Here is a 26380-nt window from a genome sequence, read left to right as displayed (position 1 = left end):
GGCAGGCGCGGGGCCGCGGCTTCTCTCTGGCTTCTCCGGGGCTGCAGGCACCGGTGCTCTCTGTCCCTGGCAGGCCAGAGAGAAGCCGCGGCCCAGCTCCTGCCAGTGACAGAGAACTCCAAGATAAGTCTGGAAAAATTGTTGGCTCCCGCCACACTCTTCTCAAAATATGAATGTGCTACTGGCCACACGAAGGTTGGGGACCACTGATCTAAGTCTTATTAAAAAAAACGGTTATCCCAGCCTGTTTTAAACACAAAAGTAGTAATTTAATGTACATGAAAGAAATGTGAAACCAACTACAGTACTGTATTAATCATTGCGCAGAGTGCAAAGTCAATCTGGTTGCATGACTTCATAACTTTAAATGTCATCGCTTCTTTAAAAAGTTATCTAGTGTGGTCTGCTTATTTGCTGCGGACTGTTGGCTTCTAGCAAAGTCAAGTATGCTTCTGAGTTGGAGGATTTTGATGCTCTCCACATCTTGAGTTTCCAGCCACCTCAAACTGGCTTCTAGGTGCTTTACTGCCTCAGACGCTTTTGGTGGGGGAGTTGAGGTGCCATCATCGTCGTCGTCATTATTGCCACTGGTTTTGGGCTCTGGTGGTGCAGCTTCATTCTTCCCGCTGACATTTGCAACAATTTCATCATCTGAGATGTGTTCATATATGGGGCAGATGTCATCTGCTGAAAACCAGTTGAGGATATCATGATGACTGTGCTCATATTCTTGGAGTGCTTCTTTGGCTAAACATACGTCGGCTTCAATGAATCTTGTAAATTCAGGCTCGTCGTCATTACCATCATTGTGTGTAGATGATGGAAAAGCTGGACCAAGACCCTTTATCCAGCACCGTTCAATGCAACATGCAGAGATAGCATCCCAGGCTTCCCTGCCGAGGTGACAGACTTCTTTCAAGTTGAGTGATGCCAGTGATGTGTGGACAGAGGAGTTGTTACCTGCTACCATCCGCTTGATCATTTCCCGGCGATAGTTTTGTTTAAATACCGATATGATGCCTTGGTCCAGTGGCTGGATTTCTGATGTAGTGTTCTTCGGGAGATAAGAGACTTTAATCTTGCCGTCACGACTGACAAGATTTTCCGCTGTGGGGTGGGCAGAGCAATTATCCAGCGGGAGGAGAGCTTTTTCCTCCTGCTTCAGTTTTCGCAGATGAGCCCGAACGGCTGGCACAAAAGTTTTATGGAACCAGTCTTTAAATATGGAGCTATTCATCCATGCATTCTTGCTGTTGGTGTATTCAAAAGGAAGGGCTTTCATATTAACATGATGAAAACATCTGGGAGACCTCGCTTTTCCGATCATCAGAGGTCTGAGTTTGTGGCTGCCAGACTTGTTGACGCAAAACAAGAGAGTGACTTGGTCCTTTCTCTGCTTAAAGCCTTCTCGTTTGTGACTGTTAGTCTTGGTTGCAAGGGTGCGATCGGGTAACATTTTAAAGCATAAACCAGTCTTGTCGCAGTTGTAAACTTGATCGGCTGTGTAGCAACCTTCCTCCAGCAACTTTTTAAGCTCAATTAGGTAGGAATCAGCAGCCTCTTTATCAGGTGAGCGGATTTCCCCAGACACAAGAACTTGGCTTATAGCGTGTCTTTTCTTGAATCTGTCCAGCCAGCCATTACTCGCCTTAAACTTGGATTCATTTCCATTGATACAGCGATCAAATTTCTCTGCTTGAGCTTTCAGAATAGGACCAGAAATAGGAACTCCTTCTGAGCAAGCCTGAACAAACCATTGATACAAGGCTGAATCTAGGCTTTCGTAATTAGCAAACTTGACCTTTTTGCGCTGTAAACCAGTTTCCTCTTCAAGAATGCAGGGTAGGCTACGGAACTTTTCTTCTTTTTTCCACCCTCGCAGAGTGGACTCGCTAATTCCTAGATATCTAGCAAGCTGAGTTTGTTGTTTGCCCTTCTTTAGTTGATCCAGGGCGTACAATTTCTCTCGGGCAGAAAATGACTTGCGTTTGCGAACTGGGGTATCCATAATGGTAAAATATTTTTAAAAATATAGGAAATTAATAACTTCATAGACAAACACCATACACATGTACAACCTGAGAACCACAGTAAGTGCAATGGATCTGTGATGGCCACAAGTCACTTTATCCTATAGGACTGGAAAAACGCGTTTTATTTATAAATGTCGTAAAAAGTGGCAAAACGAACAGTATTACGGCAGTGGTCCCCAACCTTTGTGTGGCCAGTAGCACATTCATGTTTTGAGAAGAGTGTGGCGGGAGCTAACAATTTTTCAAGACTTATTTTGGAGTTCTGTCACTGGCAGCAGCGGGGCTGCGGCTTCTCTCTGGCCTGCCAGGGACAGAGAGCACCGGTGCCTGCAGCCCCAGAGAAGCCAGAGAGAAGCCGTGGCCCTGCGCCTGCTGGGGACAGAGAGCACAGGCGCCTGCAGCCCTGGAGCTCTCTGTCCCCGGCAGGCGCAGGGCCACAGCTTCTCTCCAAGCAGGAGAGGAGCCGCGGCCCCGCGCCTGCCGGGGATAGAGAACAACAGGGCTGTGGGCGCCGGTGCTCACTGTCCCTGGCAGGCGCGGGGCCGCAGCTTCTCTCCCCTGCTGGGCACTAGGCGGCGCACATCAGTGCACCACCTTGGGGACCACTGACTGGCTTGAAACCCCGCTATACTGTGACCCTGCATTTAGCGTGATGTAATTTTTTGGACCCCAAACATCACGGTATAGCGGGGTTTCACTGTATGTAGTTATCAACCTTAAATAGTTTTTTTTATTTTGGTTCTTAATGCCAGAGTGCACTATTTAAATTGGGTTTACAGGTGCATTGCCAGAGCAGTTGAAAACAGCTGGAATATAATGGTGAATCTGGCTCTTAAATTTGCAATTGATTTGTTGGTTTAAGAGACTGTGTTTAAGAGGACCATGCGAAAAGGAAAACGGGAGGGTGGAGAGCCCAGTCTTGAAATCTCAATATCTCTTCACTTTAAGGACTTGCGTTGTGCTCCTGCCTCGGTTTCCCTGTCATTGCTGCCTTGGTGCATAATGGAACTGAGACAGCAGGGTCATGTGGAGTCTGTAAGACCGTGATGTCCAAAGCTAGCACATGACCATGGACTTTATGGAGCTCAACTGGTCACTGCTCTCTGATCTGCCATTGAAAACTCTTGACACGTGTCCAGTCTAACGGCTAACTCATTACAACAAATAGAATTGTTACATGCAGATTAGCTGTAGAGGACGGTGTTTGATTCTTTCCTCTGATCTCAGTGGACCTATTTTAATTACCTGAGCTATTGATCTAACTCTTTTTGTAAGTGTATATAATAGAACAATTAGATACAAAAAAATAATAATTTGTTTATACCTATGTTTGTAGACTATGCATAAGATTTCACTGATTTTAACAATATGGAAAATATAAAGCCTGTACTCCTTTTAAGATGATTCAGGAAAAAGACTGATGCAGATACTATTTAATGAGACAACTTTTAGCTTTTTTACTCAAACTAATTAATTGAATTTCCTGAGAACTAACACATCCTTCTGTACTCAAAGCATAAAGAGCTATAAATTTCTGGAAGATAATCCCATGTTTTTATAACTCAGGGTGAATCTATGCTTTAAGTGCAAAACAGAATTAAGCCTCAACTATAGAGCTGCAATTGGTGCTTCCATACTTCGGTTATGTAACCATATTTTTCTTTGCTGTGTGACTTTCATATTTCTAGAATTGTGCTAATTTTGCATGAACGCAGACATTTTAACCTGATAATTTATTCAAATGTATGTTAATGACTTCAATACCATTTTTGGGTAAAAATGTTTTTCGGCCACTATTCAAATACCAAAACCAAAACTTTGGTTTTATTTTAAAGGAATCTAAAACACTATCAGACTTGTGAATTTATGGATTGAATGTGTTTGTAGGCAAAATACACTTCAGTGCGAAAACTGTTAATCTGAAGCAACAGCAGTTGCACAAGTGGAGGAAGGGGCCACTAAGCAGTCTTGCTTGCACGTGGAGTCAGGTTAGGGGCAACTGTGTGACTGCCTGTCTCTAAAGCAAAGCAGCAGCATACCTCATGAACCTTTGAGTATTAACAATACCCCTAATGTCAGAGTTGACTTTTCTAATTCAGTTCTGTAACCCGGTGGTCTCCAAAGTGGGGTGCGCAAGAGGATCCTTGAGGGTGCGCAGCGGGAGGAGCACTTTTTTTCCCCTTCGTCCGAGCGGCGCTTTTTTTTTTTTTTTTTTGCTTTGGCAAAAATGGTAGAGCCAGCACGGCCGGGGGGTGCGTGCTCAAAATTTTTTTTACTGATAGGGGTGCACAATCAGTTTGGAGACCACTGCTGTAACCTATCCTACACCTCATCTATCAGCTCTTGTTTCTTCTCCTCCATGACACTTCTGATGCCCATAAGTAAGTTGCTCCTATGAAGAATGTCTTTCCAGGCCCTTTGCACTTGTACCCTTCTATTTCCACCCATATAAACCATTGTTTTGCATATCATATGAAGTGTGTGCATGTATGTTTTGATAGATATTGTTGATACTTGAGTGAATGGTAGCCTTGCACCAGGTTAGTTTCCATTGCTGAAGAGAAACTGAGGTCACAGTTAGTCATAGAGAAAAGTTAGTTCCTAGTTTTTGTTTTTTAACATAGATTTACTGTTACACAATATACATTTCTAACCTCTAAATTGGCTTTAATTTCAAAATGAACATATTTCAGTGGTCACATTCATTAGATGCAAGTTGTTGGGAAGTTGTGGGACAGATGTTGAAATATATGCGGTTCTGATGAACCTCAACTCTACCATTTGGAAAAAGTGTTGCCTTTTTACTGATTACTTTAATATTCGTTTTAATGACTTGGCCAAAACTTTGTTCAAGTAATTTTCATATTTGTAGCTAGCTAAATTAGTGTAAACTCTAGTTGACTGGATTCTTATGCATGTCCCAAAAGTGACCATATTGTCCCTGTCTTACTGGAACAGTCATGGCTTCCCATTTCATCATCGGAACAAAAGTTTTTGTTTTGTTTTTGAACTAAAGTCTTTAAGGTCTTGCTGTAGGGAATAGAATGGGGGTGGCCAAACTGCAGATTGCAAGCCACATGTGGCTCATTTACAGTTTAAAGTGCAGCTCGTGGAGCCCACCATGCCCCTTATTCTCTGCCTACCAAATGGGGGGGGGGGAGGGAGGAGAAGAGCTATGGACTTCAGCCCGCAAGGGGCAGCCCCGAAACCCAGAAGGCAGTCCCGCAGTGCTAAAGCCCAGAACCCTGGCAGGTGTGCCCGGCTCTTGAAGTTATGAAAATTGTGTGCGATTCAGAAGGTCAGCAAGTTTGGCCACCTCCAGAATAGAATTTACTCAGTATCAGAAACAATCCATTAGAGTGTTCAGCATATTCAAAGTAATAAGCTAAAGTGTACACACATGACAGTTATTCAGTGTTTCACGATAGCTTGTTCAGAACATTAAGACTGTCTGTAGCATGAGCTAGGGGTGTGACTCTTTTGCTCTCTTATGCATACTTGTGCTAATTCTAATCCAGCTAGCATGCTTCTCGGCTCTCTGTGGGCTGAGGGGTGAAAACATTATCTACTAGCTGGAATAGCATGGGTAGCAGCAGTGGAGGCATGGCTTCAAGTGGGTTTGTACTTGGCCTGACTAAGTTACTGTATAAAAAAAGTTCTCTAATCCAAGAAATAAACACACATTGCTATTGAGTGAGAAGCTGGCAGTAGTGTTACAGCACACATTTAAATGTGTAACTTTGTGTTATGACATTTTAACCCTAAAATGTTACCACCAAGTATCCTGTGTCGTACTTTGGCAGATATAGTAATGTTACATACCAATTTGCTGGTTGAAAATGCAGTGTGACATTACTTGTGTATGTCTTAATACTTGCATTCTTCAAGAATCTCTGTAAAACGGTACTGAGTTTACTCCTGGGGGAATTCTGTGCCAAAAAATTAAATTCTGCACACAATGATTTTAAAATTCTGCAAATTTTATTTGTCAAAATAACACTATATAATCACACCAGTTTCAAGTATTTTGGTGATTTATTTTGAAATACTTGTCGGCAAGTATGTCCGTAACTATAGGGATACACACACATTCCCGCAGGAGTAGAGTTTTAAAGAACGCCCCCTACACCTAGTTCCTTCTTCTCTGCCCTTCTTCCCCCATGAGCCCAGCCATGTGCTCCCCCGGAACCTAGCCATGTGCCACTCCTCAGCCCAGACATTCACACCGCCTTTCCCCAGCGCCTCCCCCTCCCCCGGGGGCCAGCTGCAGGCTCAGACACTCGCAGACCCTACCCTCCTAGAGCCCAGGGATCCAGAGGGAGAAACAGCATGATGCTGGGTCCTGGGCTTGCACAGAGTTTCCTGCATGCCACCACTTTCCTTCCTTCAGGGAATGCTGGGAACTGCAACTGCTGGGAACCCTCCAGTTCCCTCCCCCTCCTCCTGGCCTTGTCTTCTATTTGCAAGCTGGGCTCTGCTGGGTCCAGTGGCCCCAAGTGGTAGCCAACATCTCTCCAGCCCATTTCCGTGGGAGGGGGGGGATTTTGCACGCACAGCATTAATTTCTGCAAAATTCTGCATTGTGCAGTGATGCAGAATTCCCCCAGGAGTATGGTGGTTCTTATGTTATGCAGACTTGATGGAGGGAGCTTTGTCAGTTTTCAGGTCCTAATAAATCAGTAATTAAAAATTATTCTTGTGTGTATGAGGCATAGCTTTGAAAGTTGAGGATTACCTTGAGTATTTTGAATGCACCTATCACCATGGTATCTAGGTGTTTTGAAAAATCCTTCACCGATGTGATTAGATTCTTTCCTTTGAAGACAGGGGAGTTAATTTCCATAAATAGCTTGGCAGCAAAACATTCTGAGCACCTAGTAGCAACAATGAATTCTTCAAATTTGTCTGAAATTGGACATGCACTGGCACTGTAAATGTTCTGTCCGTTTCCCCCAGAGGTCTAATATGAGGCATGGGATTGAAATTGAACCCATGAAAAAGCAAAATCTGTCTATAATATTTGAAGAAATTTATCTTATTCAAGACCTCCTTAACTAGAGCCCTATTTACCAAAAATGCACTGATTAGTTATGCTACTATAAGTAGGTGCACTCAGTCACAAAAGGATCTGTTTTTGTTGAGTTTTGTGCTGCAGTTGAGTCAGTTGGCTCATTGGTTTAGTCATATAACATACTTGCTGGTAATCTAGTTTGTATTCTTCATATTGGAAAGCATCTTCAAAATATTGCATATTTCTGCAGCTTCTGGCATTGTATAAACATGATTAGTACTTCATTGGAAAAATGTAGCAAACCAATATATGATGGGTTTACCTCAACTTGCATGAGAACAATTGTCAACCTTATAACAGAACTGCTGTTTGTGGGGGACATGGAAAATTACAGCAGGGTCATAGGAGCAACAAGAGTGAAATCAGTGGGGGAATATGATCAACATCTTAGATGTCTGTACACAAATGCAAGGAGTATGGGGAATAAAGAGGAAAAACTGGAAATATTAGTACATCAGCTAAATTTATGATGCAGTTGGCATCATAGGCTTGGAGGGGTAAGACTTACAGGGGTACTGGAATATTGATAGAGGAGTATAGCTTGTTCAGGAAGGACAGGTAGCATAAAAAGGGAGGAGGTATTGCATTATACATCAAGAATATATACACTTGTTCTGAGGCCCAGAAGGAGGTGGGAGGCAGAACAGTTGAGTCTCTGTATAAAGATAAAAGCCTAGAAAATAGAGGTGATGTCATGGTCAAGGTCTATTATAGACCACCAAATCAGGAAGAGTAAGTGGATGAGGTATTTCTAGAACAAATAACAGATATCCATAAATATTCAGGTCTTGGCCTGGTTATGATGGGGGACTTTAACTACCCAGACATCTGTTGGAAAAGTAATATGACACAACAATTTCCAGTAAGTTCTTGGCATGTACTGGGGACAACTTTTGTTCCAGAAAGTATAGGAAGTAACCCGGCAGTCATCAATTTTAGACTTGATTCTAATGAGGAATTGGTAGTGAATCTGAAGGTGGAAAGCAATTTGGGTGAAAGTGATCATGAAATAAGAGATGTCATGATTTTAAGGAAAGTAGAGTGAGCAGCAGAATAAGGATAATAAGGACGTCAAGTCATTAACAAACTCAGGGCACGTCTTCACTACCCGCCGATCCGGCGGGTAGCAATCGGTCTATCGGAGATTGACTTACCGCGTCTAGTGAAGACGCGATAAAATCGATCCCTGATGGCTCTACCGTCGACTCCGGAAATCCACCGCGGCAAGAGGCGGTAGCGGAGTCGATGGCGGCGCGGCAGCGGTCGACTTGCCGCCGTCCTCACAGCCAGGTAAGTCGACCTAAAATACGCCACTTCAGCTACGCTATTCACGTAGCTGAAGTTGCGTATCTTAGGTCAACCCCCTGCTGTAGTGTAGACCTAGCCTCAGAGTTGGTAGGTAAAGTGTCATGGGAAGAAAAATCTAAGGGAAAAAGTTCAGGAGAGCTGGCAGTTTCTCAAGGAGACAGTACTAAAGGCACAACTGCAAACTATCCAGCTATAAAGGAGAGATGAGAATAGTAAGAGGCCTTCATCAGGAGCCCTTCAATTACCTGAAAATCAGGGTAGATTTGATTTAAATCACTCGTCAGGAAGACTCGATTTAATCAAGGATTTCTACATAAAAGTGCATTCTTGTTGGTTGTTATAACCTTAATACATATTCTTCACAACTCAGAGCTAGATGTAGGTTTCATTTTTAGAAGGTACACATATATTTTTAAAGTGACTTATTTTGAAAACTTTTCAGATTAGCTTTACAGCTATATCAGAAAATGAATAATTAGTTATTTCATTTACCAAAGGTAATTGAAGCAGATATTTATGAAGTAATTGACCGGTGAACTAGTTCCAATTCAACAGGCTAATCATTAATGTTTGGAGGATTTTCTTGCCATGTTGTTTTAGGAGGAGAACATCACCAGACAGACATTTAAATTGTTTTATTTAACAAAAACAACAACATTATGTATTCTGGATTTTTTTTCTTCAACAGCAAACATACAATATTTTAACAAAACAAGCATATGAATTTTTGAATTTAAACATTCAAGTTTTTTAAAATCAGGTTTGTTTTTGTTAAAATTGTTAACTAAAATAGTTAAATGAAATATTTAAAAAAAAAAAATTAAATCAACTATGTCAGCCAGGTCAACATGAGAAACTTAAAATATTGGCTTCTGCAGCTAACTCAGTCGTCTTCACCTTCATTTTCGTGTTGGTTCATAATCTGGAAAAGAAAAACAAGCTTTCCTGCTTTTTCAGGTCCCAAACGATTTCTCAATTTGGAACGAATTAGTCCAAAGGAAGAAAATATTCTTTCTACAACGGCAGAAGAAGCTACTGCTGTTAAAAGTGAGATTCAGCAGTCTCTGAATCCATGTGCTTAAGTGGCTTCCACCAGTTCAATTGTGTGACTTTCTTTAAAACATCATCAGCAAATATATATTTCTTGAATGGTTCACCCTTAGCTCTGAAGTTTTTTATAGTTGGCATTATGGAGGGATGATTGCTGGATGTCATAGCCAGCTCCTCTTCTTCTTCAGCAGTTAAGGTTTGACTTTGGTACCGAGTATTGAGAATATTTGCAAGAAAATGAGCTAGAGATAGTGCTTGTCCCATTCACTTTTTTTAATGCTTGTAATTCTCTGTCATTGCATATTTCTCTTTTTAAGATCTCACTCAGTTCCTACCAAATGTCAACAGTGTCAGCAAAAAAACAGCTATTTCCCTGCATTTTGTTCAAGGCTACAGAAATAGGCTTCAGGGTACTCAGCATGTGGTCAACATTTCTCTTAAGCCCAATGTTGAGAACTTTAGCTGTGACAGTGCCATCTATTTTTTTTTTTTTACTATTTTGTTCACAAACTGTCGTCAGATTAGGCCAGTTCTTGATATAGTACTCAAAACAGTCCACTACTGAGTTCCATCACGTGTCTTGTGAGAGTTAGCTTGGTTCCTCCCACCTTTTTCAGAGCAGCTGCTGCAAAGTCGTTATTACGGAAGTATTTTGCAGTTTCAACAACATTCGCCTTTATTTCTGTAACACTGAAGTCTTTGGCTAGGAGGTGCATCAAATGAGCACTGCAACCGTATATTGTTAGCTTGGGACTCTCTTCTAAATAATTTCTTCTCATCTTGGATACATTTGCAGCACTGTCTGTGACCAAGCTGAGTACTAGACATTTGAATTTTTTTTCAGTTTGTTATAGCTTTTACTGCTACTCCTTGTAAGTATTCTGCTGTCTGCATTTCCTGATGTACCAATAGTTTCTGTAATGAAGACAGTCCCTTCTTCTGTTGTCACACAAGCACATACAACAGGATCATTGTGGACATTGCTTCACCCATCAAGACTCAGGTTAACAATTTTACCCTCTAGACTTTTTGCACACTGCTCAATTTCTCTTTCATATACTTTATCCAGCAATTTTCCTGCAACATCTGCTCTCTTGGGTGAACTATATCTTGGTCTTAATGACTGAACCACGTTAATGAAGTGTGGGTTCTCAATCATACAGAAAGGAGAGTTTGTTGCATAAACAAACTAGGCAATTTTTTCATCAATTACTTTTTTGTAATCTGCTGGTTCTTATCACAAACTTATCTATGGTTGTTTCTGGATGATGGAGATTTTTTTTTTTCTTTTTGCTACAGATGATATACTGTGGCTATGTGACATACATGGTGTGACTGAAACACTGTCGTTGGTAGATTACTCTGAAACTATAGAAAATGATGATGATCTTGAAGGTGGATAGTCTTCAGAATCCTGTATGTTGAGGATGGATTTTCCTAAACAAAATAAGTCAATGCAGTTATTTAATTACCACCATACTGCTCATTTAGTATTACTCATTGCATTTACTGACACTCAGTACTACTTTAAAGGTGAAATTGTAAAAGGAAGATCTGCCTATTTCAGCTATTTATTTTTATCACAACTGCATCTAAAGTGGTAGTACCATAGAGTAACAACTATATATATATTTTTTTGAGAATTCAAGAACAGTCAGAAGGAAGACAGGCAGTCCTTGAGAAAGGAGTATGAAAAAAGTTTACCAACCTGAAGATCCTGCATGTTCAGACATATTCCTTTCATCATCTTCACCGGAGCGTCCTCCTGAGAAGGCACGCTTCTCGTTTCATTCGAGCAACCAGGCCTTGTGTTTTTGTTTCACTGTTTGCATTTTGCACCCATGCCTGTCTTACCCACAGGTAGAGGAACTTCATTAAAATATTCCCAAACTGGGTCTCTTTTACGGCCTGCTGCCATTATAGGTTTTCCCTTCTAGTGAGAGAATGGTATGGTAGATCTCAAATCAATGAAGACTACACTCAGGCCTGGTCCACACTAACCCCCCAATTCGAACTAAGGTACGCAAATTCAGCTACGTTGTTAACGTAGCTGAATTCGACATACCTTAGTTCGAACTTACCGCGGTTCAGACGCGGTCCACACGCGGCAGGCAGGCTCCCCGTCGACTCCGCGGTACTCCTCTCGCTGAGCTGGAGTACCGCAGTCGACGGCGAGCACTTCCTGGTTCGACTTATCGCGTCCAGACCAGACGCAATAAGTCGGACCCGGAACTTCGATCCCCAGCCGCCGAACTAGCGGCTGGGTGTAGACCAGCCCTCAGAAAGACCTTAAGACTTCTGTAATATGCTGCTCAAACAGTTTCACTTTGGTTTCTAGTGCCTGTCCCTCCCTTCTCACATTTATCTCCAGACTTCTTGTCCAGATCTATTCCGCCCCCAACAGTCTTCATTCAACTTTTTGCAACTTTGCACTTTTAGAGAGAGGTAAGGGATTGACTCTCTGTACACAATTTGCAGAGGGACAATAGAGTGAGAAATAACAGACCTCAACCCTTTCTTTCTTTTCTTTTCTTTTCTTTCTTTCTTTCTTTAAAAACATTTTTGCTGTAAACAAGCATGTTATCTCTGGAGACATAAATCCAGTTTGAGAACTGCAAAACTAAGCATCTCTGGTACCTTCTAGACTGAGCACTGAGTCCCATTGGATAGATAGCAAGATTATTTAAATTAATCTATACAGAAGCCCCTGTAACTCCATAAAATTGGGTTCATGGATTAGGGACTATTGGAACTAATTTACAAATCTTTTCTTAACCATTACATGAATATATTCTCATACTATAGAATTAGAATTTATAATCCCTATTCCATGATGAGATATCTTTGTTTTAATTAAGATACATTATAGCTCAATCTTTAGATAAAATGCTTTGAGGGAAAAATCTATTAAAATCCGATTTTAAATCAAAAACTGATTTTTTTATTTTATTTTATTTTAAATCATGGATTTTTATCTATCCTGCTGAAAATTTAAAAAGAAATTGTATAGAGAGTGGAAACATGGTCTAATAGCTAATGCAACATTAACTATGTTGGTGAGGATGGTGTAGGCCAGCTATACCTTGTAGCCAATTAGCCGGATCTTAGACCTTACCCGGTATCTATCATCTGGGAGTTAGAAGGGAAAGATAGTGTACCTCCCTGTCCAGTGATGCAAATTAATAAAGAAGAGAGAAGACTAAAGTAAACAGATGACAACTTTTTATTTAAAACAGGAACAGTGAGATGTGGTTTGACTATTTGGATTTAAAATCCAGGTCCAACCAAACAGACACCTTGGCAATAAACAAATAAACCTAAAACACACATACTCCAGATACTGCACCATTTCGAAGTGTTGATAAGCAGTAGATAGTACGACACCGTTGTCACAGGCGACTGATGGACCCTGGATCTCACCTGCTTCTTAGGGGGAGATCAACAGGATCTGCTGATGCTGAAGAGAGGCCTGTCTCTGCGATCACCCAAGGGTGAGCAATCAACAGGACCTCTGTACTTTTCTCTGAAAATGATGTGGAGTTCAGAGATTGGTAAGCATACTCGCAGTTCTTAATGCTGGTCTTCTGATCTTCTGGTCCACGTAGCTGCGCAAATACAATGGTACCATAGCTGCCTCCAAGATGGACAGAGTTTATATAGGCACAAGTGTGGCAAAGTTCTGAGGTAAAACTGGCAAGCTCCCTTGCTGGAACATGTTTCAACTAGTTCTATGCTGACCGTTGGCTGCATTTCCAGCCAGAGTTCCAAAAGGGCACGAAAACTTCAACAAGAAACTAAACGAAGATGGAGTTGAGCTGTTTGGCAGGCACGCCAGTTTGAATTTTAGACTCCATATCTAATATGTGGTTAAATACCTTAGCCAAATGTAAAGGCATACAGTATAACTCATTCTAAAGCACAAGACCATTTATAATCTCTATTTAATATACAAAAACATTCTTACAAGGTGTACAAAAGAATAACACAAGCATGTAGGGACAAAATTAGAAGGGCTAAGGGACAAGGTCAGTTACACCTAGCAAGGGACATAAAAGGCAATATGAAAAGATTCTTTTCATTAGGAGCAAGAGAAAGATGAAGAAAAGTGAAGGCCTTCTACTTAGCGGGAAAGGAGATCTAATAACTGATGACATCAAGAAAGCTGAGGTGTTATGCTTAGTTTGCTTTAGTCTACACTAAAAAAAGTTAATGCTGATGAGGTACTTAACAGCCGGGGGAAGGAATGCAAGCCAAAATCGGGAGAGAACAGGTTGAAGAATGGTTAGATGTATTCAAGTTGGCAGGGACTGATAAAATCACTCTAGGATGCCCAAGGAACTAGCTGAAGCAGTCTCAGAACTGTTAGCAATTATCTTTGAGAACTTCTGGAGGATGGTTGAGGTCCTGAAAGACTGGAGAAGGGCAAACACAGTATCTGTCTTTTAAAAGGGTCAGTAAAGAGAACCTGGGGAGTTATAGACCAGTCAACCTAACTTTGATACCCGGAACAAATATTAATCAATTTGTAAGTCCCTGGAGAATAATAAGGTTATAAGGAATAGCCAGCATGGAAGTTGTCAAGAACAAACCATATCAACCAACCTAATTTCCTTATTTGACAGGGTTACTGGGTGTGGTGGTTTGTTTTGTTTTTGGGTAAAGTAAGGCATTTGATGGTCCCACATAACATTTTCAAAAGCAAGCTAGGGAAATGTGGTCTAGATGAAATTATTATAAGGTAGGTGCACAACTGGTTGAAAGGTCATACTTCGAGAGTAGTTATTAATGGTTTACAAACGGGGAGGTTGTATCTACAGGGGTCCTGCAGGATCTGGTGGAATTTAATGAAAATATTGATGACTTGAAGTGGAGAGTATGCATATAAAATTTGCAGATGACACCAAGCTGGGAGCAGTTGCAGCAAGCAAGCACTTTGGAGGAGAGGATTAGAATTCAAAATGACCATGACAAATTGCTGCATTGGTCTGAATTTAGCAAGATGAAATTTAGTAAAGACAAGTGCAAAGTACTCGCTTGAAAATGAAAAATCAGATGCACAACTATAAAATGCAGAATAACTGGCTAGGTGGTAGTACTGCCGAAAAGGATCGGGGGTCAGAGTGGATCACAAATTGAATTTGTCAACAATGTGATACAGCTGCAAAAAAGACTCTCATTCTAAGGTGTATTAACAAGAGCGTCCTATGTAAGACATGGGAGGTAACTGTCCTGTTCTCGGCACTGGTGAGACCTTAGCTGGAGTACTGTGTCCAGTTATGGGTGCCACACTTTAGGAAAGATATGGACAAACTAGAGAGAGTCCAGATGAGAGCAACAAAACTTATGAAAGGTTTAGACAACCTGACACATGGAAAAAAGGCTGCTTTAAAAAAAAAAAAAAAAAAAAAAAAAGAGAGAGAGAGAGAGACCTGGCTAGTCTTGAGAAAACAAGACTGAAGGGCAGGGCTGGCTCCAGGCACCAGCCGACCAAGCACATGCTTGGGGTGGTGGGGCGGCGCTCAGGTTTTTTTGTTGTTGTTTTGGTTCGGCGGGGCGGTGTTGGGTTTGTTTGTTTGTTGGGTTTGTTTGTTTGGTTTTGCTTGCGGCGGCAAAGTTAGAGCCAGCCCTGCTGAAGGGTGACCTGATCGTAGTCTTTAAATATGTAGAGTTATTATAAAGAGGATGGTGATCAGTTGTTCTCCATATCCACTAAAAGTATGTCAAGAAGCAACGGGTTTAATCTGCAGCAAGGGAGATTTAGGTTAATATTAGGAAAAACTGTCTAAAAGGTAATCAAAGATTGAAATAGACTTCCAAGGGAGGCAGTGAAATCCCCATCACTAGAAGTTAAGAACAGGTTGGACAAACACCTGTCAAGGGTGATCTAGGCTTAGTTGGTCCTGTGATAGAGCAGGGAGCTGGAGTTGGTAACCTGAAGTCCTTGTCAGCCCTACGTTTCTGTGATTCTGTGCAGTGCACTCCTAACAAATGGGTACTTCTGTGACCTCAGCATAGTAACTATTTTGTAAACTACTGATAAGCTTTGAAAACTATGATAGCATATGTCTTATGCAGTTCCTAAACTTCATTTTTAGTATATATATTTGGTGTACATAGTCTCTGTACATAAAATTTAACACTTTTTTTTGTTTTTGTTTTTTAAGGCTTTCTGAGGTCTGAGAACATGGCAGACATTGACAAGTATGTATACTCTTTTGGACATTTACTTTGACTAAAAATGTCTGTATTGATTAATCCTGTACTTTAAACTACTGTGATCTCTAAGTAGCTTTTTCTCTTAAGGTGTATATATTAGGTTAGTGTAAAATGAGCAAATATGCAAATGGATTCATGTTTTGTTTTATTACATGCTCATTTGGGACCAGGGCTTTGGAGCGGAGCCCGGAGCTGGAGTGCGGAGCAGCTCCGGAGCAGTGGAGCTGGAGCGGAATTGGAGCACAGTTCCAAAGCCCTGTTTGGGACTGTAACTGCAGTAGCTATTAAGCAAAATGTAAACTAACAATGTTCTAATTAACTACAAAAAAAATTCAACTCGTACTAAATTACTAAAACTAGCAGCATCGCCCGTTCCACTGTCATGTTAAACATTACTTTACTTTTCCCTGTCTTTTTGTCAGGGGAGCTAAGCCAAAATGTCCTTCAAAAGTGATATTGTCGTTTTAAAGTGTTGCAAAATCTTACTTTAAACAGGATACAGGTGAAACTTATGTCTTGTGTATAAAACAGTTTCTGTGATTTAATAGTGCTGTGGAGTTAGTTTCGTTTTACAGAGGGAGAAATGTTGGGGCAGAGGGTAGAGGTTTAAATGATTTGACCAAGTTCACAGAGGGCATTTCTCCCCAGGATAGGACTGGAACTCTGATTCTCAATTCCTAGTCTTGTATGCAAACCACTAAATTATTATTTCCTTATTAGAATAGTAAAAGTGAAATTGTTGGTGTGAAAAGTTTCCAATTTGAATTTTACTATTTTGGTCAAATTTACCAGTGGAAAGAAGTTACAAAAGTTTAAAAAAAAAAAAAAAAAAAAAAAAAAATATCAAATCAAATACCCAACCACAAAACTGAATATATGAGCTTAGTTGTTACACTGGGAACTAATGCAATATCTGTAACTGCAGCTTTTTCAGGACAAGTTGTATTAGTAAACAAGTCCTTTAGCTTAAAAGGAAAAAAACAAAACAAACCTCAACTCTTGAATTGAATGTTTCTACTAGCAAAGAACAGGCTGAACTTGACCAACAGGATATGGAAGATGTTGAAGAAGTGGAAGAAGAAGAAACTGGCGAGGATGCCAACAGTAAAGGTAACACACTTACATCAAAAGAAATTCTAAAGGGATTTCACATTTCAATTTAAACTGAATGCAAATGATAAAACATGTTTTTGTTTTTTAATGCTTTTTAAATTCTGAAACCAGAATGGTATTGCTCATTCAAAGGGATTTTTAATGACCATTCACTTCATGCTGGTGTCTGCTCTCATTCTTTTTTTAATCTTGAACAGCAGCAGTTCATGAAACATTATCCATGTGAACCAGAGTCATTGACCAGTCAGTGCTTCTGTCAGTACTCTCAAATGAACTTTACTGCTCACTTGTCTTAATTTCACAGACAACCATTCAACTTCAAAACGATTCAGTCACGATTAGTAGAAATCCACATATACCTAAAATTGGTCCCCCCCCCCAAAAAAAACCCCACCCACTTATATCTAGTTAGTAGTACATTTTGCATGACACACAATCCAGGTGGAAAAAGTTGGTCCTGCTCATGTAATGTAGTTTGGTTTGGAGGGTGAAAATGGAATTTGAAGAGAGCAAAGAGGCAAAATATAAACAAATGGCAAGAAATGCTTTTAGTGTATTAGCAGTATGAAGCCTGCAGTAGAATTGTTGGATTTGCTGAAGATATCAGATTAACGTAACCGGTTGATAAATAGCAACAAGTTCCCTTAATCCGCTGGTATAACACCTAAAGAGTTCCCAAAGAACTTGAGTGAAATAGTTTAACTGCTAGCAAAAGCATACAACCAAGTTAAAATCCGCTATTATAGCTGAAGACTGGGGTAGCATGTGTTGCACCTACCTGTAAAAAGGCACTAAGGGAAGTTCAGTACTAGGCAAACTTGGCTGAAATAAATAAATAAAAATAGAGTTCTAAAATACCCATATGAATATATCATAGGGACTGACCAGCAGAACGTCAATAGAATAAAATTATGCTTTTCTAATCCTATTGGACTTTAGCATGTAAACAAAGTAGTGAGGGTAAAAAAGACCCGTTTGACATAATTTGGAATTTCAAGAGCCTGTTTGAAAGTTCTTCACTGAATGCTATTAAGGAAACCTAGTAGTCTTGGATGAGAGTTGGAAGTTCTCTCGAGGATTAAAAACTTTTAAGAGTAGGAAAAAATGGTCACTTTTCAACATGGTAAAAGGTTGACAATTGAGTGACCTAAAATACTGTACTAGAACTGGTGTTTAATATATTAATGTGATAAAATTGCAGATGTTTCAATTGCATATGTTTTAAGTATAGAGAACATGGAAGAACTCAAGATCTAAGAAAGCTGTCTGAATGAACAGTTCAATGGCAAACAAGTCGTCATTGACAAATGCAGGGTAATCCCCTTTGGAGAAGTAACTTGAACTACTTCTGCATGTTACTGGCATCTAAATTGCAATCACTCAAGAAAGAGACTGGACTGCTGTTATGCACAGCTCTCTGAAAACCCCTGCTCAATGTGTAAATGCAAAACAGTGAACAATTTTAGAATGTATTAAGTATTGGACAGAAAATAATATGCAATTTCATGCAAAGATGGTACGACCTCATCTGAAGTAGTGTGCTCACTTCTGGGAGAGATTAAAAAGATCGAGACTTTGTTTAATTTAGTGCACAAAAATAGGAGGGGTTTAGATGTATGTGTATGTATACACACACATCTTAACCTCTGAAAATGCAAGAACAAGGATGTTCAGTGAAAGGTAACTTTTTTTTAAAAAGCTGATAAAAGGTGAACTCATGCATTTTGGAATAATAAATGTGTGGAATTCATTGCCACAGGATATTGAAGGCAAGAGCTTGGTAACAGTTAAAAGATGAATATTAATATGGATAATTAGAACAGTTACAATTACATTAGGCCAGAAATTTTATAGGCTATAAACTTCCCTGATTTCAAGGTATGACGGAGGTTAAGAAGCAGTTTCTCCACTGGCAAAGTTACTTTTTTTATTTTATTTTTTTTAAACTATGGGATTTCTTGCACCTACCTCTGAAGAATCTGGTATAGATGATGATACATATAAAATATATGGGATTAGAGGGATCCCTGGTCTGATCTGGTATGGCAGTTTGTTCCTACTGCACATTAAATTTTTCTGCTTAATAAGTCACTTATGCCTTATTTTCACTAGTATTTTTTTTGTGTGAAATCTTGTATAAATTAGAGACTTGTAGGGCAGTTACTGAATCCAATTTGAGTTTTGACAGTTGTACAGAAATTGTTTTTGGAAGAATATTGACATATTGCACAGTCCCTGCCTCTGCCCAAAGCAAAAAGTACAAATCTCAGTATCTTGCATTTCTTTGCATCATTTAGTTTGAAATGTTAGACAGAAGTGCCTTTTTAAAGACATTTTTGGTGACCTGTTGTAAACCTGTGTTTTCAGCAAGAACTTCTATTCTAATGACTGGGTCAACTTTTCATAAAATAAGAATCTCAAAGCTTTGTCTTCCTTTTTCTAGAATGGTCAACTTTTAGATTTTCCAAATACTCAGCTGTCTTTCAAAATGATCAGAATAAGATGGATCTTCACTAACATTTTTAATAGGATATTTAAGGCACAGTGTCAGTGGGAAAATGGAAGTGTGAAATGCTCCTAGTTGTGCTGCATTTCCTTTGAAAAGGTTCAAATATCAAGGATTGTCAACCTGGCATCTTTCCCTAGTACTAAAATAAGTTTCTTTCCAGGTTGGCTACAAGATTAGCATAATGCATTTGCAAAACCTCTCCTCTTCTTGGTTTTACTTAGCTCGGCAGCTGACTGTGCAGATGATGCAAAATCCTCAGATTCTTGCAGCCCTTCAGGAAAGACTTGATGGTCTAGTAGGAACATCTACAGGATATATAGAAAGGTACAGCTTGTTCTCATTTAGTAGTTAAGTATCTGTTTTTATAATCTTGTTCTCTGTGGAAGTGTTCACACCACTCAGTCTCTTCACTTTCAGACAAATAGTATTAATACATCCTAAACTACTTGCCGGGGCCAAATATATCTGAGAACCTAACCTTTAGAAGACATCAGGAACTGAGTTCTCATGGTGTGTGTTTGTTTGGGTGTGTGTTTGTTGGTGTTTGTGGTGGTGGTGGTGGTGTTTGAGGAAGGGAAGGTGGGAAGGTTGGTAAAGAGCTTAAAGTAGGGATGACATTAAAGTGACTTGCAGAGGTACATTTAAGTTTTACTTAAGTTGAAGTTTAACTGTTTGTTTGAGGTCGCTTTCATAGTCTTGTATTTATTTCTGAAAGAATTTGAGCTATATTTTTGAAAAGCGTGGATCCATTTCTGTAATACGGTTGCTGAGTTATTTGTTTCCTGATATCCTTGTTACAGTATGGTCAGAAAAACTTGTAGAATGATTAAATGGCATAAAACTTCATTAATGCAGAGTTAAGATTGCCCAGTTGATAGCTCATGCACTTCCAGAATGTAGAGTTCAGCAAAATTCAAATGTCAGAAAGCCAGGAAATTGAGTTAAGGTAAATGCTTGCACAGCCTTAACTCTGCCACCTGGAGCTGGCAGTAGCCCCTGGGAATTATCTGCATGGACTACAGCTGCATTCACTGTTAAGTGTAGCTGTATTGAATGGTGGAGGAAGAAGTTGGAGCAACTTAAGAGAGCTGTAGTTGTGATATGAAGAGAACTGGGTCTGTGTCTCTTCTCCTCCCCCTCCCTCCCCCCCAACATATATTGTCAAAGGAAAGATTCACATGTACCTTGAGGTTCTACTCTGCTCACTTTAATACAGAATTTGGTAGGTTGTGTCAGTAGCAGGGCTCTAGGGTGGTCTTGTCATGGGTGTTGTCATCTGATGGGATATGAGAGCAGTTGGTTGATATAATGATGGGTCTGAGGAAGTACAGGTTTGGGTGGTATGTGCAGGTGTCAGTGGGTTGTGGAAGGGTATGAAGTGGTTGTTTAAAGCATGGTATTCTGTCTGGGGAGTAGTCTGTGTTTGAGTGTAGGGCAAGGGCAAGTAGCACCTATTCATTACCTGCACTCTGCCTTGTCACTGTATGTGTGTTACGGGCATTATGGGGCACTGCTCCAGTCATGTCAGTAGGTGTTCCCTTCCCACCCAGCCCAGTGCGGGAGTGTTTCTGATATGGGCAGAGTTAAAGTTGCATTGTTTACCTTAACTCTGTGTTTCTTGTTTTTCAGTTGAGTTTTTCTGAACTTCTTCTAGAAGGGCATGAGCTACTACCAGGCAACCTGAACTCTGGGTTAATTATGGGGTTTTTTGCTACTTAATATCTTAATGTTTTTGTTTGTTTGTTTTTAAACAGAAAGAAATGTTGGTTGGTAAGAATTAGTGGTCCTTTGGGCAGTTATTTTACCTAGTTGGCAGCTGATAAGGTACTGTAGGTATGTAATAATCAAAAGGCCTAGCTTTATATAGTGCTTTTCATCAGTAGATCTCAAAGAACTTTACATCAGTATCTCCATTTTTAGAGATGAGAAACTGAGGCACAGAGGTGAAATGACTTGCCCACAGTCACCAACTAGGCCAGTGACAAACCTAGAAGTAGTCCCAGTCAGTATTTTCACTAGGCCAAATGGTTATGATGTGATTTCCTCAGTGTTCCTCCCCCCGTCCAGTATATTTTGTGGGATAATAGTAGTGCATTGAAATGTTGGCAGTGTGTAGTTGCGAACAGGGCCAGTGTGGGAAATCTCATTCATGGTCTATATCCCAAAACCTTGACAGTCTTATTACTTAGGGCAAGTCTACAATTATAATGCTGCATCAGCATACAGTTGATGTAGCGCTTTAATTAAGATGCTCCAAGTACTCCTGAGGGCATTCTGCGCTAAAAAATTAAATTCTGCACACACTATTTTAAAATTCTGCAAGTTTTATTTGTCAATAAATAAATGCAGTGGCTCCAGCATAGCAATGGGGAGCACAGGCCACTGGCTGCACGAAGGTGGGAGATCACCCTGCAGCCCTCCCACCCCTGGGACATAAACTCAATGGTGAGGCTGCACCCGATCCTGACACACCACAAGGCCTGGGCCTGCCTCAGAAACACTCTGGGGCCCTGCCCATCTGCGCCAGGCGCACCAGGTGTGGGGCAGGCAGGCTCAACCAGGCAGGATTCAAGTGTGGAGTGGTTCAATGTGGGGGGGATCCAGGATTCTGTGTGGGACAGTCTGGGTGCAGGCAGCTCAGTGGGGGGGTCTAGGTGTGGGGGGATCTGGATGCACAGAGGCTTGTTGGAGTTCCAGGTGCAGGGGCAATGGGACTCTGTAGGGGGTGAAGGTGGTTGGGGCTCAGCAGAGGGGTCTGGGTGTGGGGGTCTTAGCAGGGGGCTCTGGGTGGTGGGGGAAGGTCTGGATGCAGCTAGTTGGGGATCTGGATGTGGGGGCTCAGTGCAGGGGGGCATCAAGATGGGGGTTTAAATAAAGGGAGCTCAGTGGGAGGGGGAGTCCAGAGGCAGGGGTTGAGGTTCAGTGGGGGGGGGGGGGGGGGGGGTAGGGGGGGCGGGGGGGGGCTTGGCAGGGAGGTCTGGGTATGGGAGGCTTGGATACACAGGGGTTGGGTGGATGGGGGAGCAGCTCCCCGTACAGTGACCCCTCCCACTACAGCTGAGGACTGATGGGGGGTGGGAGTGGGGAGGGGAGGGAGATAGGAAGAAGGGGAGGATGCTGAGCTTCCTGCAGCTGGGGGAGGTCTGACATAGTCCCAGCCACTCCTTGCAGGAGAAGAGTAAGTCCCGTCCTCTCCTGCCTCCAGCCCTGATGGGAGTCGCAGCTGATCCTGGCTCAGGGTTGGAGCCACTGGCTGGGGTGTCCCCAGCTCTGTGGTGGGTTACCTCTCTGCCGACTGCTTTAGGTGTCTGAAACGATGTACCTGCGCTACTAAGGAGTGGTGTGTGACTGCTTTTGCAGCTTCCCTTTACTTCCCTGTCAGTCATTGTTCTGCAGGGAAGCAATCTGCGGGGGACATGAATTCTGCACACATGCAGTGGCGTAGAATTCGCCCAGGAGTATATGTGTGAGAGCTATATAGATATAATCTCTCTCTATCGTAGCTCTCGCGTCTATGTAGTTAGCTACCACCTTTCGGGGAGGTGGATTTTGTTGGTGGGAGAAGTTCTTCCACTAACATAGTGCTGTCTACGCAGGGGCTTTCGATGGTATAATTATGTTGCTATGGGGTATGAATTTTTCTCATCCCTGAGCAACGTAGTTACGCTAATTTAGGTCTGTTGTGTAGACCAGACCGCAAAGTGTTGAGAGAAGACTGGTATGTCTGTATTCTTCTCCACACCCTCCTTGTTTCCAGCTACTCCTCTCCTTCCCATCCTATTATGCTATTAGCTGGCGCTGTAGAAACCATTAACTTGTAAGAAGTTACTCCTTGCTGTCTCCAGACCTATGCTACTGTGTATGCATCATGGCAGAAGCTTACTGGAGGGTCATATGTTGCCATGGTTATTAGAAGCCTGAGCTGCATACTGAACTTGGCCCCTTACTCCCACTACCCACCTCCTTTGGCACTCTCCCCTGTTTCTGTCAGGCTTCCCCAGCCATGTTCCAGGTCCGCTCAGTGTGCCCTTCTCCCAAACACTCTGGCCAACTGTCCCCTATGCCTCCCACAGGGCTGATACATACCTTAACTAGTTATTTTATGGATTTCAGATATTTAAATTTGCATTGCCTTCATTCCTCCACCCCCCTCCAGAGCCCATCTCACAAGGAAGGGCAGGGAGAGGGGCTCAGACACTGCAAGAGGAGTAGGGTCCCCCATATCCTGGAGTACATAGTGGGCAGAGAAGATCTCAGGTACCTGCAGAGGTGTTAGGGCTTCCCTAGATGGATCACGCACGCGCGCACACTCAATGCTGACAGGCCCCTCCAACTCTGAACCCCCAACTCCCTTTGCTACCCTTCATATTCTCCAGCCTCCTATCTTCCCTCCCCTACCACCCATTTCCACTTAGCTCCTTCCCCATAATCCCTTGCTGGAGACTCAACCCCCTGTTACCACCCCAATCAACCCTCCCCTTCCAGTTAGCATTTACTTGTCTAATTTATCTCATTCTCAAAAATAGTTTTAGTACCTTCTGAATATCCTGCTGTACTCGGATTACATTTCTCCAAAAAACTTTTTTTTTTAAAGGAAGCCCCTCCCCGCCCCCCCTCCCCCAAATGTTTACAGTTAGACTTCTGCCAAGGGTCAAAGAATTATCTCAGACTTCAAAGTTGCAGGCTCTGTGAGGTGTTAAGTGATTCATTGCAATGAGATGTTCTCAGATGAAAGAATACCCAGTGGAGATGAGTACAGATTGAAACAATAACTCTGAGGCTTTGTCTACACTAGCATTTTTGTTGGCAAAACTTGCGTTGGTCAGGGGTGTGAAAAAACACACCCCTGACCAACATAAGGTTCACTGACAAAAGCGCCAATGTGGACAGTGCTATGTCAGTAGGAGAGCGTTTCCCACCGACATAGCTACTGCTAATCATTGGGTATGGCTTAATTATGCTGGTGGGAGAGTGCTCTCCCACCAGCGTAGAGCAGCTACACAGGAGACCTTAGAGCAGTGGAGCTGCAGCAGTACAGCTGTGCTGCTGTAAGGTCCCATAGTGTAGACCTAGCTCGAGCCACTGCTCTAGTCATGTCGGTAGGTGTTCCCTTACCCCACTCTCCCCAGTGTGGGAGAGTTTCTGATGTGTCAAGCAGACCAGTTCTCAGCTCTTCACCCCAGTCTCAACATTATGTTCTTTGTATGCTCCGAGCATGCCTGTGCTAAGCTCTTCACCCGGAAGAGCAGGGTTTTTCCAGATCCTTGCTCACATGGGTGGTATGGAGAAGGGTTCAGACCGCCCCAGAAAGGCAAGCCCTCAAACCTGGTTTACATGGGAGGCAAGGGGGAAGACCCCTATAGATACTGGTTCTGACATGAATAGAGGAAGGGGTTCAGACCCCCAGAAAAGCAAGCCCCACTGAAACTGGCTCACATGGGATGTTGGAGGGGGTTAGAGCACCATAGTTGAGCAGCTTCCCAGATCCTGACACACATAGAGGCAGAGTGTGGGGCTTAGACACCACTGGGGGGAACTGACACCTAGATCCTAGCTCACATATGGAGGGAGGGGGTAAGGAGAGGATCTGACCCCCAGATCCTGACATACAGATGGGGAGAATGTGGTGCTTACAGATGCCCCTGCCACTTACCCCCATGTCCTCTTCCCAGTGTCCTAATCCGCCCCCCAAGCCTTCACTCCTTCCTTACCCCACCCATCTCTATTTTCCAGTGCAACCCCAAATTCTCTAACTCTGTCCCCTAAAATGTCCCTACCCTTCCAGCAAGCATTCATGTCTAAATTTTTTTACAGACATTCTTTGATTATTCTCCCCCCCCCCCCCCAAAAATGTACCCCCCCCCCCCCCCCCCCATACCCTGACTGACAGATTTTTAGCAGTATGCCTCCCCAACTTTTTTCCAGATGTCTGCCTAAGGTGAGACTCACTGGTTGGTGGGTCTTGTTTAAAGGACTACTGCCACTGGTTGGTGGGTCTTGTTTAAAGGACTACTGTTTATCTTCTTGTGCTGTCCAGCTGGTGTGAAATTTAAGGCTTAAAATCCTGTTAACTCCTCTGTCCATGTATGCTCAGTATAATCTATCAGAAATGAGAATAAGCAGGTGAGGCTTGCAACGAGCCTAATGGGAGGAGCAAAGTCTTTTTCAAATAATGTTTTAATTTGATTTCCTCCAAAGGGCTGATGTGTGCCATGGGCCACCCCAAATTATTATTTTTTGTAAACAGGCTACAAATTAGCCTTTTTTCTTTTCTTCTTGGCTCGATTTTTTTTTTTTTTTTTAAAGAGTTTGCCGGAAATAGGAATACCTTGTCCATGGGGAACGTCAAAAATCCCCTCTATTCAAAACAGGGAAAAACTATTTTGAAACTTTCTGCAAAGAACAAGAATTTCAAAATTCTGTTGTGAAAAAGTAGAAACATTGTTTCAACCTTTTCAGAATGTTTGAGGCTATAGGCAGCTCTGGGCTTCTGGGAGCCCCAACTCTGAGGCAGCCTGTCTGGAAGTCCAGGCTGCTGAGGAGCTGAGCAGGCAATCAAGCTAGCAGGAAACCAAGCAAGCTTCCATTACAAGTTCTGTTGAAATTCAGGTGAAATGAATACATTCCCGTGGAATGTTTAGATTTTGACAAATTGGCATTTTCTGATGGAAAAGCATTCTATTTGGCCAAGTCTAGGTATTACTAGTTCTGTTGCAGCCAGTCAGTTGCTCCTCTGTCCATGTTTATACTAATTCCAATGAAGCTTGGCTCCGCAAGCTGATTTAAAGTTTTTCTGTAGGTCAGACAAACCTCCTGAGGAGATTCACCCTGCTTCTCATTTGACCATACATTCATTAAATTGACTTGCATTCAGAGGACCAAGTGCTAACTAGGTGTCATCTTGTATCTGTTTGTTCCTTCAGCTTTGATTCTTTTGGACCTGTTGCCTCTCTTTAGAGCTATTGCATAATTCTATCTTTTATAAAACTGCTTATAGGTGACACTTCCTGTGTGAAAAGGCATGTAAAGATAATGGATCTGTAAAAGCAGCAAAGAGTCCTGTGGCACCTTATAGACTAA

The 26380-nt window shown here is 41.9% G+C and overlaps 2 protein-coding genes across 3 annotated transcripts in view; one reads left to right on the top strand and one right to left on the bottom strand.

Moving 5' to 3' along the window:
* The window catches only part of NAP1L1 (nucleosome assembly protein 1 like 1), a 58629-nt gene that overhangs the window by 11994 nt on the left and 20255 nt on the right, over positions 1-26380 (top strand). For both annotated transcript variants that reach the window (XM_026648812.2, XM_026648811.2), the window contains exons 2-4: positions 15627-15663; positions 16700-16788; positions 19522-19624. In XM_026648812.2, coding sequence (XP_026504597.1) covers positions 15647-15663; positions 16700-16788; positions 19522-19624 — 209 coding nt within the window. In that variant the 5' untranslated portion in view covers positions 15627-15646. The remainder of the gene's footprint in view (positions 1-15626; positions 15664-16699; positions 16789-19521; positions 19625-26380) is intronic.
* On the bottom strand, positions 371-2008 carry LOC113406123 (tigger transposable element derived 5-like). Its single transcript, XM_026648945.1, has one exon. The coding sequence runs from the start codon at positions 2006-2008 to the stop codon at positions 371-373; it is 1638 nt and encodes a 545-aa protein (XP_026504730.1).

The sequence above is a fragment of the Terrapene carolina genome, unplaced genomic scaffold, assembly GCF_002925995.2.
Source record: "Terrapene carolina triunguis isolate 2854851 unplaced genomic scaffold, T_m_triunguis-2.0 Scaffold68, whole genome shotgun sequence".
In the NCBI taxonomy this organism is placed as follows: Eukaryota; Metazoa; Chordata; order Testudines; family Emydidae; genus Terrapene; species Terrapene triunguis.
Note: the sequence above shows the minus strand (reverse complement) of the source record. Positions and strands in the feature narration are given on the sequence as shown.